The sequence below is a fragment of the Coregonus clupeaformis genome, chromosome 10, assembly GCF_020615455.1.
Source record: "Coregonus clupeaformis isolate EN_2021a chromosome 10, ASM2061545v1, whole genome shotgun sequence".
Classification (NCBI taxonomy): Eukaryota; Metazoa; Chordata; class Actinopteri; order Salmoniformes; family Salmonidae; genus Coregonus; species Coregonus clupeaformis.
In genome coordinates, this window is record NC_059201.1 from 54,513,458 (window position 1) to 54,531,103 (window position 17,646).

At 41.4% G+C, this 17,646-nt stretch overlaps 1 protein-coding gene across 1 annotated transcript in view; it reads right to left on the bottom strand.

The window, feature by feature from the left end:
* Positions 1-17,646, bottom strand: part of LOC121574659 (N-terminal EF-hand calcium-binding protein 1) — a 92,757-nt gene that overhangs the window by 44,438 nt on the left and 30,673 nt on the right. Inside the window, exon 3 of the mRNA XM_045223291.1 lies at positions 701-809. Within this exon, the coding sequence (XP_045079226.1) occupies positions 701-809 (109 nt within the window). The remainder of the gene's footprint in view (positions 1-700; positions 810-17,646) is intronic.

Sequence of the window (17,646 nt, forward strand, 5' to 3'; positions counted from 1 at the left end):
TTCCAGGTTGTAAGGCAACAAAATAGGAAAAATGCCAAGGGGGGTGAATCCTTTCGCAAGCCACTCTACAGGCATGTCAAAGTTCCAGAGAGGGATCTCTGCTAGTTTTAACTTTTTTTATACAGAGAATGTAAGCAATCACAACCCTCCTTTTACTTGTATCATTGCACATCCTGCAAATCACCAGCAGAGGGCGACCATTTTGAGTCCATTTTTACATTCACTCTGATGCTTAGAAATTGGATCATAACTCGAAAAGTAGTAGGAGATCCCACTCTGGAACACTGATATTCCCGTAGAGTATATTTTGCTCAACTATATGAAAAATTTGCCAAATCTAAAATGGTATAGATGTTTAGATTTTTCAATATTCATAAATTAATGTAAGAAAATTGTTGTAAGAAATGAATGTAAGAAAATACTACTCATATTACAGAGCAAGCAGTAAAGCTTCATATGAAACCAAATGTTGCTTTGTAGTTCCTACAGATGAGACATTATGGTGTCTTAAATACTCCACCTTCAATTAATTATTTTATTTTCAATTATGCTTTAAGATACAAATGTCAAACATATGTCAACAATTCTTCCTCCTTCCGCTAAAGGACCCTTCTATGGATAACATTTTGTGAAAATACCAAAAAATCATGGTCTTGTTTTGTTCTAGTTTCGTGAGGTATCACCAAGAAAGGGAACATACTTATTCTGCCGCCCATCTATGGAGTAGAAGAGCTCCTGCAACTCCTCAGTGGTGAGAATCCCGTCTGCGAAATAAGCATTGAACTCATCAAACGACAGTTTTCCATCATCTGAAAGACAACACAAGACCACAGTTTATGCATCAATGACTGAGACACATGGCCATAGCGAATCATACCAGGGTTGAAATACTATTTGCGGTCTTTCAAATGCTATGAGCGTTTGATTGGGCATGCCTGTGCCAGATGGTTGGAGTTTGCACTTTTGGGACTATTCCATTTTTGTCCATTCATTTATGCCAGGCAAACTCAGTCAAGTGCAGCTTAAAGTATTTGATAGAAAACAAATACTATTTGATACCAGATCTGGAGGAAATAGAGCTGTAAAATATAATATGGCTCAGGTCAAAAGTGGTGCACTATGTAGGGAACAGGGTGCCATGACTTTGCTGAACACAACAACAAGTGGCCAGTGTTGATGTTTGTTACATTTGGTACAAATCAATAGTAGGTGGCACAGGAAGAGCTTAGTGCCCTTAGTTGTCCGATTTGTGATGAAAATATTCCTGGTGTTAAGCTGTCGCTTGGCAGGAGGACTAGACAGACAAACTTTGGAGCTGGAGTCAGCAGCTGGCTAGCCAGATTGCGCGTACTGACGGACAGAAGGAAGTCACCAGCAGATTTATAACATTTTGGTTGCATCCCAAATGGCACCCCATTTACTATATAGTGCACTACTTTTGACCAGGGCCCATAAAGCTCTGGTCATAAGTAGTGCACTATCACAGCGTAAAATGGTCTGTTTCCGAGTGTGTAAGTAAGAATATCTTTAATGATAAGTAGTAGAGCTCAGTATTGAGAAGTCAGAATAAACACAGAGCTTGACCAGTCTTGATTAGTCGGCTCTGGGAGGTCATGGGTCTTTACACATGCTATTAGCCCCTAACACTTTGTCTATTGTCCTCATATCACGCCCCAGTTCAGCTCAGCAGGCATCTACTCCAAACATTTATTTAGTAGGCATAAAACCTAGTTCGTACATTTTAAAAATGTCTTATGAATGATAAGTTAATGGAGTCTATATTCATACAATCATCAATTACAGATCCAATATCAAATCAAACTTCAATTCAAACTTTATTTGAAGTGCATTTAAAATAGCAACTCACTTAAAACAATAAAATGAAAAAACAAGTACAGCAATAAAAGTGATCAAATGTTATCAAAGAACATAAAACAAAAAGGAGTTATAGATTATAGGCCAAGCTAAAAAGCCTGGTTGACAATTTGGATTTTAACACCTCAAGCAGTTTCACAGTACAATGCAAAGTTCCATATAAAAAATGGATAATAAAACATATGAAAAGTATGATACACTTTAAAAACCCAAACAATGATGAATAATGAAACGTTTTTTTATCGCTACAATGTAAAAAAGAAACAGTGGATTTACTCTCAAATTCCCAATGCTAGGCCCTTGATTTCTTGTAGCTTCCCCTCCAAGTAGCCTAATACCTAAAAAGCAGCCCTGCTTGAAACTGGTACTACCACAGTTACGGTCTCTGTAGTCCTGGCAAACTGCACTTTATACCGGCAATATGCACAGCGCTTCATAATTCTCTGAACTGGAATAAACTATGCCTCTGATACAGATTCCAATGCCTTGCCCCAAACCTCAACAGGGGGCCTGAAATTATATTGATTCAGATGTTTCAGGAACAGATTTACACGAGCCATGACATGAGAAATGTGTGTTTTCATGTGCTGGACCAACAAGCACATCACAAGAGAACAACTGTGTTACTATGCCTGGTGTTAGCTCTACATCTGGTTGAATGCGTGGTAGGCCCATCTGTCTGTCAGTGGCAAACCACTTTGCAAGTACATATGTTGAGCGAAAACGTATACTTTGATCAGTGCTTATAACCTCTCCCAGCATGTCTACCTTATCATGTTCTTCTGTAAGCTGTGCAATGGTGAGATCCTTGTTTAGATACATGAATGTGAAGACACTATACAGATCATTCTGATCTTCACTTGCTATGACAAACAGCTGTTTAGGGGGCAGGCAAATAATGTCTGAGCTCACTGCAAATTCAACACTGGTCAGATACTTATTCTCAATTATTTAAGTACTTGGTACCATCAGGACCTACATGTACTGCATGTCATCTCTCTCATGACTGCCTGCTAACAAGTTTCTCATATTATCAGTCAGTTGGTCAGACCCTGCTTTTAACCCTTTGGACAGTTAAAACCTCTCATTAACTGAACTGAGATGCTGTGATTGTTGGTCTTCTGTTTACCTATGAAATCGGTGAAATGGAAAGCATCAGAAACCATATACTGGACCATAGTCCAAAAAGCATGTCTTCAAGTAGCTATGGAGGTGCATAGTTAGTGTGCAATACTGTTTTCCATACAACCTTGCAAAGCTCTCACAGAACTGTTGCAAGTGGCGATGAGCCTCCCCAACTTGCTCCACTGTGATACATCTTGTACATAAGATGGTACAGGCTTTGACAAAATGGGTCCAGCAATCATAATGGGCATCCTCCACAAGTCCCTTAAGAGAGAATAAGGAGTAAACGCATGTCACATTTTTTTCATTCTCGTGCATTGAAATGATAAAGTGCTGACGAGATTATAGCGGGTAGTTGGCCCATGCCTGCAGGTGCTTTCAGTGCTTTTGATACGGTAGACCATTCCATTCTTGTGGGCCGGCTAAGGAGTATTGGTGTCTCTGAGGGGTCTTTGGCCTGGTTTGCTAACTACCTCTCTCAAAGAGTGCAGTGTATATAGTCAGAACATCTGCTGTCTCAGCCACTGCCTGTCACCAAGGGAGTTCCCCAAGGCTCGATTCTAGGCCCCACGCTCTTCTCAATTTACATCAACAACATAGCTCAAGCAGTAGGAAACTCGCTCATCCATTTATATGCAGATGATACAGTCTTATACTTAGCTGGCCCCTCCACTGATTTTATTTTAAATGCTCTACAACAAAGCTTTCTTAGTGTCCCACAAGCTTTCTCTGCCTTTAACCTTGTTCTGAACACCTCCAAAACAAAGGTAATGTGGTTTGGTAAGAAGAATGCCCCTCTCCCCACCAGTGTGATTACTACCTCTGAGGGTTTAGAGCTTGAGGTAATCACCTCATACAAGTACTTGGGAGTATGGCTAGACGGTACACTGTCCTTCTCTCAGCACATTCCAAGCTGAAGGTTAAATCTAGACTTGGTTTCCTCTATCATAATCACTCCTCTTTCACCCCAGCTGCCAAACAAACCCTGATTCAGATGTCCATTCAACCCATGCTAGATTAGGGAGAAATAATTTATAGATCGGCAGGTAAGGGTGCTCTCAAGCGGCTAGATGTTCTTTACCATTCGGCCATCAGATTTGCCACCAATGCTCCTTATAGGACACATCACTGCACTCTATACTCCTCTGTAAACTGGTCATCTCTGTATACCCGTCGCAAGACCCACTGGTTGATGCTTATTTTTATTTTATTTTATTTTATTTATTTTTTTTGGGGGGGGGGAATGGATCAGCTTAATATTGCAGATAGATTGTATCTTCTATCAATGTAATTGTCTGCATCACTTCCAATCCCCCATGTTTTTTAAAAATATATATACTCCCCTTTATTACTTTTCAACCCCACCATCCTTTCCCTACTTGGAGTAAATTAGTGAACAACAATGCCCAGGCCTCTACTTCCGGTCTATACTTACTATCTACACCTTATGGACAGAGTTAATTTTACAATAATTCTATTATATATATATATATATATATATATATATATACAGTGGGGAGAACAAGTATTTGATACACTGCCGATTTTGCAGGTTTTCCTACTTACAAAGCATGTAGAGGTCTGTAATTTTTATCATAGGTACACTTCAACTGTGAGAGACAGAATCTAAAACAAAAATCCAGAAAATCACATTGTATGATTTTTAAGTAATTAATTTGCATTTTATTGCATGACATAAGTATTTGATACATCAGAAAAGCAGAACTTAATATTTGGTACAGAAACCTTTGTTTGCAATTACAGAGATCATACGTTTCCTGTAGGTCTTGACCAGGTTTGCACACACTGCAGCAGGGATTTTGGCCCACTCCTCCATACAGACCTTCTCCAGATCCTTCAGGTTTCGGGGCTGTCGCTGGGCAATACGGACTTTCAGCTCCCTCCAAAGATTTTCTATTGGGTTCAGGTCTGGAGACTGGCTAGGCCACTCCAGGACCTTGAGATGCTTCTTACAGAGCCACTCCTTAGTTGCCCTGGCTGTGTGTTTCGGGTTGTTGTCATGCTGGAAGACCCAGCAACGACCCATCTTCAATGCTCTTACTGAGGGAAGGAGGTTGTTGGCCAAGATTTCGCGATACATGGCCCCATCCATCCTCCCCTCAATACGGTGCAGTCGCCCTGTCCCCTTTGCAGAAAAGCATCCCCAAAGAATTATGTTTCCACCTCCATGCTTCACGGTTGGGATGGTGTTCTTGGGGTTGTACTCATCCTTCTTCTTCCTCCAAACACGGCGAGTGGAGTTTAGACCAAAAGCTCTATTTTTGTCTCATCAGACCACATGACCTTCTCCCATTCCTCCTCTGGATCATCCAGATGGTTATTGGCAAACTTCAGACGGGCCTGGACATGCGCTGGCTTGAGCAGGGGGACCTTGCGTGCGCTGCAGGATTTTAATCCATGACGGCGTAGTGTGTTACTAATGGTTTTCTTTGAGACTGTGGTCCCAGCTCTCTTCAGGTCATTGACCAGGTCCTGCCGTGTTGTTCTGGTCTGATCCCTCACCTTCCTCATGATCATTGATGCCCCACGAGGTGAGATCTTGCATGGAGCCCCAGACCGAGGGTGATTGACCGTCATCTTGAACTTCTTCCATTTTCTAATAATTGCGCCAACAGTTGTTGCCTTCTCACCAAGCTGCTTGCCTATTGTCCTGTAGCCCATCCCAGCCTTGTGCAGGTCTATAATTTTATCCCTGATGTCCTTACACAGCTCTCTGGTCTTGGCCATTGTGGAGAGGTTGGAGTCTGTTTGATTGAGTGTGTGGACAGTTGTCTTTTATACAGGTAACAAGTTCAAACAGGTGCAGTTAATACAGGTAATGAGTGGAGAACAGGAGGGCTTCTTAAAGAAAAACTAACAGGTCTGTGAGAGCCGGAATTCTTACTGGTTGGTAGGTGATCAAATACTTATGTCATGCAATAAAATGCAAATTAATTACTTAAAAATCATACAATGTGATTTTCTGGATTTTTGTTTTAGATTCCGTCTCTCACAGTTGAAGTGTACCTATGATAAAAATTACAGACCTCTACATGCTTTGTAAGTAAGAAAACCTGCAAAATCGGCAGTGTATCAAATACTTGTTCTCCCCACTGTATATATATATACTGTATATATATATATATATATTTTTTTTTTGCTCCTGAACTTCTTCTACTCTCAACCTCTCCGATCATTTTCATGATGTCCATCCGGTTTGCTTCTATATGCCATATCTTTCTAACTGTGCTCTTTCCCAAAAGCTCCCAACATACAACCTATATACTTATTATGGACACAGTATGCTTACATTATTAGCTATCTTTGTTATTATTTGTTGTTATTTGTTATTAGTCCCATCCTTCAACTATATTCAATACCTCCAATCTATCTCTTAACACCATCCATATGGTTGATGCTTATTTATAAAACCCTCACTCCCCCCTATCTGAGATACCTACTGCAGCCCTCATCCTCCACATACAACACCCGTTCTGCCAGTCACATTCTGTTAAAGGTCCCCAAAGCACACATATCCCTGGGTCGCTCCACTTTTCAGTTCGCTGCAGCTAGAGACTGGAACGAGCTGCAAAAAACACTCAAACTGGACAGTTTTATCTCCATCTCTTCATTCAAAGACTCAATCATGGACACTCTTACTGACAGTTGTGGCTGCTTCGCGTGATGTATTGTTGTCTCTACCTTCTTGCCCTTTGTGCTGTTGTCTGTGCCCAATAATGTTTGTACCATGTCTTGTGCTGCTGCAATGTTGTGTTGTTGTCATGTTGTGTTGCTACCATGCTGTGTTGTCATGTGTTGCTGCCATACTATGTTGTTGTCTTAGGTCTCTCTTTATGTAGTGTTGTAGTGTTGTGGTGTCTCTTTTGTCGTCATGTGTGTTTTGTCCTACATTTTTATTTTATATTTTTAATCCCAGCCCCCGTCCCTGCAGGAGGCCTTTTGCCTTTTGATAGGCCGTCATTGTAAATAAGAATTTGTTTTTAACTGACTTGCCTAGTTAAATAAAGCTTAAAAAAACCTTCAAAATAACAAAAAATCACCTTTAAGCTGAATATGTGTTAGTATTCAATCATCCAGCACACCAATATTCTTCCAGACGGTAAAAACGTGTTTTGCTGTCCCAGTAAAGGATTATGCATAGACGGGTTGGTTGCAAGAAAACCAACACGTGCGCAACTATGGGGCAAAATAGACATGGTTGGCTTAGATTGCTGACAACATGTAAACTACATTTCGTCTCCAATGTTTATTGAAAACAAAGACATTTGCACAATGAGCACGTCTCTCAAATACATCGTTAGCTAGCCATATTAGCATCGACATGAAATCAGCCAAAACACCTCAGAACAAGACATGGTATCAAGAACAAGATGAAACTATCTGAAACGAGTCACTTACGATTCCCCACATGGCAGTTTCTTCAACATGTTATGTCCCGTTCTACACAAGTAGCTCAACTATTCCAACAACAGCTGCAGCTACAGCAGAGATGTTAGCTATTAAAATCAGATCCAATATTAATATCAGAGGATTAGAAATCCAGGGCTTAAAAACAAAGGTGTCATTGTACGCTGATGTTTCATGTTTTCTTTTAAATCCACAACTAGACCGTCATCTTGAACTTCTTCCATTTTCGAATAATTGCGCCAAAGGTTGTTGCCTTCTCACCAAGCTGCTTGCCTATTGTCCTGTAGCCCATCCCAGCCTTGTGCAGGTCTACAATTGTATCCCTGATGTCCTTACACAGCTCTCTGGTCTTGGCCATTGTGGAGAGGTTGGAGTCTGTTTCATTGAGTGTGTGGACAGGTGTCTTTTATACAGGTAACGAGTTCAAACAGGTGCAGTTAATACAGGTAATGAGTGAAGAACAGGAGGGCTTCTTAAAGAAAAACTAACAGGTCTGTGAGAGCCGGAATTCTTACTGGTTGGTAGATGATCAAATACTTATGTCATGCAATAAAATGCAAATTAATTACTTAAAAATCATACAATGTGATTTTCTGGATTTTTGTTTTAGATTCCGTCTCTCACAGTTGAAGTGTACCTATGATAAAAATTACAGACCTCTACATGCTTTGTAAGTAGGAAAACCTGCAAAATCGGCAGTGTATCAAATACTTGTTCTCCCCACTGTATATGCACAGGGGATAATGGGGAAAATGGCCGACACCTGGATGGGTGTAGAGACAAGCACAAGACAGGTGAAACAGATCAGGGTGTAACACCCGTGACACACTGGGGGTTGTAGAGCAAAATGGAGAACACCGTCATGTTAGTGAGTCTCCCCTTTCTGTAGAGTTCGGATGCTACTGATGTTTTCATGAGAAGACCGATTTTCGGGATGTCTCCTGGTCTGACAAACAGCACTGTTGCTCTGCCACTTCCCACCGCAGATGCGGAAGGCCGACATAGGCGAAGGTGGTCGATTGAGACGCAGCTCATGCAAAAAAACGGATATCTCTAGCTTAAACTGACGTATTTTGATGGGGAGTTTTGTATTATGTTACTTAGATTGACGCACCGGTCATGTCTCAGGCTGGACACATGGCATGTCTCAAGCTGGAAACAATGGCACTCAGGATCTCTAGTCTCCACCGAGTGTTGTTTACATCCAACAGTCAGGGGAGAAACCAGATTTTGAGTGTTCAGAGATAAAACACCATAAAAGTTATTCCGACTGGCATGGAAGTGGCTCGTCTTAAGAGGTGTAAGGATAATTAGGAGTCTGAAACTAAGGTATTTGGTGCAGTGTATGTAGGGAATAGAGTACCATTTGGGATGAATTCTAAGCCTGAGCCCTACCCATGCCGACATTCAGGCCCTAACCTACCCATGCCGACATTCAGGCCCTAACCTACCCAGGCCTGATTGCTTCTGCCAAATTTAAAACCTGGCCCTGACCGAAACCCAAAATCAGAAATAACTTCCTTAGTTAGTAAAATCCATTAGCTGCCCTTCTCTGTCTGTCACTCATTCCCTGCGCACAGGCATTTCGCTCTGCAAGCACTCTGCTCATGGCGCTCTGAGTCGGTGAGTATCCATAGCAACGGCTCCGCTTAGGCTGCTCTCCTCAATGATGAGACATGAGAAAGCTGCAAGCTACTTTGTCACTTTAAACTCAGACGAAACTTAAGGACATTATTATTTTCTGTGAAATAGTCCTATATTTGATGAGGTCGAAGCACTTCTGACACCATTATGACCTTAGTCAGATATGACTGTACTGAGCAGCAGAGCACGAGCAAATGGCTCAGCTTCAAAATGTTAGTGATCAATTTAGTGATACCCGAGCCCTACCCGTACTCTAGTTATTGATGAAAAAACAGGCCCTACCTGATGTATAATGTCAGGGCCCATCGGCTCAGGTCGGGTAGCAGAGCTCTATTGGGATGCAGCCTTTGGCTTAAGTTCTCAGCTCTTGCCCTGGACACAAAGTAAAGCAACTTGAAAGGGCAAACCATATCCAAACGCTCAAAAAGAACTCAGAGCTACTTTCCAGCAAACTGCCCAAATAGTCAGGCCAATCTGGCCAAATTGCACACAACAAGGTAACAATTATTATAATTCAATATGCCAGAAGTTACAGCCGGTTGATTCTGCTCAATTCAAGGGCAAATTTGAGGACCATCTGTTCGCCGAGCTCCGTGGCAGACCTCATCATGGATGTTCTGAATTTGTAATGTGCTGGCTGGGAGGATGATGAAAGGCCGTTGCCGTCACCTCCTCTCACTTCAAATACTGTAGCTAACGACAACCCCACCAAATGGCTAATACACTTTCAAAAGCTGCGACAAACAGACTTAGAGTAATTGTTTACAACTTTTTCCTGGTAATAGGAAAAAGCCAATTTTGACATAATGAAAGAGTTCTTAGTTCAACAAGGTCCTATATGATGCAGTCAGTGGCTTTGTGCAGAATTGAGGATCAGTGATAAGAAAAACAGGCAAAGGCTATAACACGGCTGAAATCTCCAAGGAATATTATTTTATTTATTTATTTATTTTTAGTCATTTAGCAGACGCTCTTATCCAGAGCGACTTACAGGAGCAATTAGGGTTAAGTGCCTTGCTCAAGGGCACATTGACAGATTTTTCACCTAGTCGGCTCGGGGATTAGAACCAGCAACCTTTCGGTTACTGGCACAACGCTCTTACCCACTAAGCTACCTGCCGAATATTCTTCCACAAAATCTGATTTGAGATGACGCTCTACCGAGTTTTTAGGAAATAGAAGTAAATATGCAGGAAACATGGTACAATATTTTCATGCTTTATCTAGAAACAATGAGAGGCTCTTTTATAGTCTTTATTTCAAAATAATGTCAGTCACAGGTGCACAGGTATCAAAAACAGGATAAAGGAAAGGATAGATACCTGATCTAGTACATGTTGTACAGAATCCGATATAGATGTGTGCCTTCAACATCTGACCATGCCCTTCTTTCATTGAAGACCTCCCAGGTCTTGCTGTCCAGCTACCATATTTGATGCCTTCCTCTTTGGCAGCCCAATGGTGACTACAGGGAGCTCACTTCTCTGACAGTTCTGGGTTGAAATGTCTTCCTCATAGAAACCAGGATGACCTAGAAGAGCACATTGTTGCTTCGGCGTATTTCATCCATTATTACTGAGGGGTCAGACAGAAGGAATAGCAATTGAGTAGCCTGCTGTGGGATGAATGTACTTATGGGAATTGACCTTGATTGGCAGAGAATGACAGCATGAGCCAGTTCAAATCCCTAGTGACTGGATCTGTAAGATCATCGCTTCTGATTTCACTGTATTCTATGTAGTTCATACTCTCCTACTCTGACTTGGCACCATTTTAACTTTTATTATATTTAACGACATCAATGATACAGAAACTAACACAAGACCTTTGGAATATTGTGTAATGTTCATTGTAAGGGGATAATATTACCAATTTCATGGCTTTGATTATGATTAAATTAACCAAATGCTTTACATTTGGTGCCCTGCTTGTCAATTTATGTTTCTACGTGAGGCCAGGTCACATGGTTAGGAAAATCCCCTGGCCCTATACTTTCCAGGGGCCATAGGGTTAACCCTCCCTCCAGTCTGCCCTGGCCAGTAGTACTGTCAGATTACATCAACAGTTGCCCACAAAGCGTACCCAACAACAGTACCAGTAAATCTGCCATGTGGTGCCAGGATAACAACCTCTCCCTCAACATGATCAAGACAAATAAGATAATTGTGGACTACAGGGAAAAAAAGAGGACTGAGCACGCCCCCATTCTCATCGACGGGGCTGTAGTGGAACAGGTTGAGAGCTTCAAGTTCCTTGTAGTCCACATCACCAACAAACTATTATGGTCTAAACACACCAAGACAGTCGTGAAGAGGGCACGACAAAGCCTATTCCCCCTCAGGAGACTGAAAAGATTTGGCATGGGTCCTCAGATCCTCAAAAAGATATACAGCTGCACAATCGAGAGCATCCTGACTGGTTGCATCACCGCCTGGTATGGCAACTGCTCGGGCTTCGACCGCAAGGCACAACAGAGGGTAGTGCGTAAGGCCCAGTACATCACTGGGGCCAAGATTCCTGCCATCCAGGACCTATATACTAGGCGGTGTCAGAGGAAAGCCCAAAAAATGGTCAAAGACTCCAGTCACCCAAGTCATAGACTGTTCTCTCTGCTACCGCACGGCAAGCGGTACTGGAGCGCCAAGTCTAGGTCCAAAAGGCTTCTTAACAGTTTCTACCCCCAAGCCATAAGACTCCTGAACAGCTAATCATGGCTACCCAGACTATTTGCATTGTCCCCCCCCTTTACGCTGCTGCTACTCTGTTTAATATTTATGCATAGTCACTTTAACTCTACCCACATGTACATATTACCTCAATTACCTCGACTAACCGGTGCCCCAACACATTGACTCTGTACCGGTACCCGCTGTATATAGCCTCCCTACTGTTACTTTATTTTACTGCTGCTCTTTAATTATTTGCTATTTAAAAAAAAATCTTAACTGCATTGTTGGTTAAGGGCTTGTAAGTAAGCATTTCACTGTAATGTCTACACCTGTTGTATTCGGCGCATGTGGCAAATAAAATTTGATTGGATTTGATTTGATTTGAAGGGGGGAGAGACAGCGATCGAGTTGAGGTTAGCATCTGGTAGACTGGTAATAAGTTCTCATTGTGCACCTAGCTGGAACATGTGGCATTAGAGAGAGGTAGCTTTCTAATAATCTTGTCCAAACTCATTCCCGCCATTCAATTTACTTGTGAATTTACTCATGTCTCATTATATTACCATAGCTATGTTTGGAGATGCCGGAACCAGGAAAGTCTTCATAAGGACATCCAGATTTACATGTTGTTAAAATTTGATTGACAAAACAAGACAATCAGTCTAATAGATTGTGGAGTTGACTGGTGAGGTGAATGAGAACTGGTTGTGTTATGTAATAAAACCTATGGGAGACATACAGTCCAAAGAATTTAAGCAGTGGGCTAAATGTTCACTCAAACATACTTTCGGAATGCTAGTTGAGGAATCGCAAGGTGAGAAATAAGAAATGTGTTTCAAATGAATTATGATACTGTATATACTGAGTGTACAAAACATTAGGAACACCTTCCTAATATTTGAGTTGTACCCCCTTTTGCCCCCAGAACAGCCTCAATTCGTCGGGGCATGGACTGACTCTTCAAGGTGTTGAAAGCGTTCTACAAGGATGCAGGCTCATGTTGACTCCAATTCTTCCCACAGTTGTGTCAAGTTGGCTGGATGTCCTTTGTGTGGTGGACCATTCATTATACACACGGGAAACTGTTGAGCGTGAAAAACCCAGTAGCATCGCAGTTCTTGACACACTCAAGATGGTGTGCCTGGCACCTACTACCACACCCCGTTCAAAGGCACTTAAATCTTTTGTCTTGCCCATTCACCCTCTGAATCGCACACATACACAATCCATGACGCAATTGTCTCAAGGCTTAAAAATCCTTCTTTAACCTGTCTCCTCCCCTTCATCTACACTGATTGAAGTGGATTTAACAAGTGATATCAATAAGGGATCATAGCCTTCACCTAGATTCACCTGGTCAGTCTATGTTATGGAAAGAGCACGTGTTCCTAATGTTTATACACTCAAGTGTATAATAGAATATGATTTCTGTGCTGAATGTCAACACACGGTACAGAGAAGACGACCAAGATGACCCTCATGCAACGGACATATATTGTCATCCATCAGTGTTTCCGTTAGCTGGCAATTGCAGGCTTTTGGGTGGTAAAAAAAATGACAAGCCAATAAATAAAACTGTTGCCAGCAAAAATTACTAGGAGAAAAAAACAGAGAATCCGGATAGTTTGAAATGGAACAGAGAATCCGGATAGTTTGAAATGGAACAGAGAATCCGGATAGTTTGGAATGGAACAGAGAATCCAGATAGTTTGGAATGGAACAGAGAATCCAGATCGTTTGGAATGGAACAGAGAATCCAGATAGTTTGAAATGGAAAAATTACTAGGAGAAAAAAACAGAGAATCCGGATAGTTTGAAATGGAACAGAGAATCCGGATAGTTTGAAATGGAACAGAGAATCCGGATAGTTTGGAATGGAACAGAGAATCCAGATAGTTTGGAATGGAAAAATTACTAGGAGAAAAAAACAGAGAATCCGGATAGTTTGAAATGGAACAGAGAATCCGGATAGTTTGAAATGGAACAGAGAATCCAGATAGTTTGGAATGGAACAGAGAATCCAGATAGTTTGAAATGGAACAGAGAATCCAGATAGTTTGGAATGGAAAAAAGAATCCAGATAGTTTGGAATGGAACAGGGAATCCAGATAGTTTGGAATGGAACAGAGAATCCAGATAGTTTGGAATGTAACAGAGAATCCAGATAGTTTGGAATGGAAAAGAGAATCCAGATAGTTTGGAATAGAAAAGAGAATCCAGATAGTTTGGAATGGAAAATAGATTTTGAGCAGGATTTCTCTTGCAGCTCCTCAGCTGGTTGCTGCTGGAGTAAAACGTGCTTTTATTTAATAGCTATTATTTTTATTTCTCAACTGGTATTTTTAGCGCGCCTCCCATTCACCATTTAAGTGCAAGCAACAGGCTATCAGCGCGTCACCCACCACTTTACAATGTGAGCTGGTGGCAGTGTGCATTTTGAAAATATACTTAATCGTTTAAAACCTGAATGTTTTATTTAAGTAGCCTATAGGCAAAATCCGACCATGGAAACGTGTTGGCAATTATTTTATAAAGACTTCAAAGGCGGCGCGTGAGTTTCAAGTTTGGGAAGCGTACAATTTATTCTACCATTTCTACCGATCTGTGTGCCAGTTATGATTTTCATATGCACATTTTCGTGCAACAGCTTCATTTCAATAATAATGGTTTTGTTTCTCAAAATCATTGTCACATGGTTAATCATAAAAATCTGAAAGTTAACTAATGCGAGATCACCAGCCTCTGCCATATGGACACATTGATTCACCGTGATCCATTGGCGGCTAAAGTAATGAGTGCAAGAATCTCATAGCCTATAGCCCAATGCAGCAGTAGGCCTTTAACTTCCATTGCTCTTTCACACCGAGGATTGGTGATTATCGAGGGGGAAATTGTTGGAAAGATTTTTCAAATAGCTTACTGTGAGGAACTATAGTTTTAATCACTGGAGACTCCTCGGAGGAGGAAGGGGAGGACCATCCTCCTCAGTGAATAAAAAAATAGTGAAACATTAAAAAAGGATCAGAGAATGAATCTAGTACTGAAAGCATAAGCTACAGCTAGCTAGCACTGCAGTGCATAAAATGTTGTGAGTAGTTGACTCAAAGAGAGAGAAAGACAATCGTTGAACATTTTTGAACAAATTAATTTCTTGAAAAATGAAGGAGAAGCAAGGGAGAGAGGGAGAAAGAGCTAGCTACTGTATATTTCGTTAGATTTTTTTCACATTCACTTTCACTTAGCTAGAAAATGCAGCAAGCTAGTTTAGCCTACTCAAACACCCGGCTAAAACAGAGAGGGATGCTATGATAGCTAGCTGGCTATGGCTATCCAACACTGAAACTCTTCAAAGTCAAAGTACGCTTTTGGTTTTATAGATGTATTGCCACAGGGGCCCACCGGTGTCACTGCTAAACTGCCTGCTGACTGTACACTGTACAATATGACTGTAGTGGGTTTGCTAACCCGTTAGTTCTAGTAGCTATGTTGACTATGATGTAGCTAATATGGTGACAACAATGTAGGCTGTGTGTAGCGGTTATGATAGGAAGGTTTGGCTTGGAAATGTTTTTTGCCTGGTCATAGACAACTGATGTGTTGTGCACTGAAGTCCACAAGCGAAGGGAAAAAGTGAGAGGAGGAGAGCGCGTAGATAGTTGTGAGAAGGAATTATATATATATATATATATATATATATATATATATATATACAGTGAGGGAAAAAAGTATTTGATCCCCTGCTGATTTTGTACATTTGCCCACTGACAAAGACATGATCAGTCTATAATTTTAATGGTAGGTTTATTTGAACCGTGCGAGACAGAATAACAACAAAAAAATCCAGAAAAACACTTGTCAAAAATGTTATCAATTGATTTGCATTTTAATGAGGGAAATAAGTATTTGACCCCTCTGCAAAACATGACTTAGTACTTGGTGGCAAAACCCTTGTTGGCAATAACAGAGGTCAGATGTTTCTTTTAGTTGGCCACCAGGTTTTTACACATCTCAGGAGGGATTTTGTCCCACTCCTCTTTGCAGATCTTCTCCAAGTCATTAAGGTTTCGAGGCTGACGTTTAGCAAATCGAACCATCAGCTCCCTCCACAGATGTTCTATGGGATTAAGGTCTGGAGACTGGCTAGGCCACTCCAGGACCTTAATGTGCTTCTTCTTGAGCCACTCCTTTGTTGCCTTGGCCGTGTGTTTTGGGTTATTGTCATGCTGGAATACCCATCCACGACCCATTTTCAATGCCCTGGCTGAGGGAAGGAGGTTCTCACCCAAGATTTGACGGTACATAGCCCCGTCCATCGTCCCTTTGATGCAGTGAAGTTGTCCTGTCCCCTTAGCAGAAAAACACACCCAAAGCATAATGTTTCCACCTCAATATTTGACGGTGGGGATGGTGTTCTTGGGGTCATAGGCAGCATTCCTCCTCCTCCAAACACAGTTGAGTTGATGCCAAAGAGCTCGATTTTGGTCTCATCTGACCACAACACTTTCACCCAGTTCTCATCTGAATCATTCAGATGTTCATTGGCAAACTTCAGACGGCCCTGTATATGTGCTTTCTTGAGCAGGGGGACCTTGCGGGCGCTGCAGGATTTCAGTCCTTCACGGCGTAGTGTGTTACCAATTGTTTTCTTGGTGACTATGGTCCCAGCTGCCTTGACATCATTGACAAGATCCTCCCGTGTAGTTCTGGGCTGATTCCTCACCGTTCTCATGATCATTGCAACTCCACGAGGTGAGATCTTGCATTGAGCCCCAGGCCGAGGGAGATTGACAGTTCTTTTGTGTTTCTTCCATTTGCGAATAATCGCACCAGCTGTTGTCACATTCTCACCAAGCTGCTTGGCGATGGTCTTGTAGCCCATTCCAGCCTTGTGTAGGTCTACAGTCTTGTCCCTGACATCTTTGGAGAGCTCTTTGGTCTTGGCCATGGTGGAGAGTTTGGAATCTGATTGATTGATTGCTTCTGTGGACAGGTGTCTTTTATACAGGTAAAAAGCTGAAATTAGGAGCACTCCCTTTAAGAGTGTGCTCCTAATCTTAGCTCGTTACCTGTATAAAAGACACATGGGAGCCAGAAATCTTTCTGATTAAGAGGGGGTCAAATACTTATTTCCCTCATTAAAATGCAAATCAATTTATAACATTTTTGACATGCGTTTTTCAGGATTTTTTTATTGTTATTCTGTCTCTCACTGTTCAAATAAACCTACCATTAAAATTATAGACTGATCATTTCTTTGTCAGTGGGCAAACGTACAAAATCAGCAGGGGATCAAATACTTTTTTCCCTCACTGTATATACAATGAGCAAAGTGATCATGCTGTTTGTATGTGGCTGCTATGAAAGTAAACTGTTTGCGTGTAATCAGGGGTGTATTCATTCCGACGATTCTGTTGAAAAACAAAATCTTAAACGGAAGCAAACGGAATGAAACGGGGATAGACCTACCTGAATTTGTCCAATGGAAACTCTTGTTTGGAACCCTTGGACTAATGATTACACCCTAGATCAGCTAGATGCAGGCAAGAGTGTGCAAGGCAGTATTGAATGTGTCACTGTCTGTCACCTTGATTACTCAAATCTTTCTCTCGACCAGTGCACTTACATTGTAAACTTTCATTTATAGGCTAGGTTGTAGCAACCTCATGATGGGTATAGGGAAAATTTGAGTATCGATGTTACATTGAGCTGGGTGAATGGAATATGAATGACAGTCATCAAATATGCTGTAATAGAAATAAGACCATGCTCATAAAAAATTTAAATAAACATAACTGACTGATTTTACTATATTATCATTCGCAATGGATGTAAAAAAAAACAACACTTTCCTACATTTCCGCACAACAGGCAAGATACTTCTATGCATTCTCACTCGCGTGCCCTC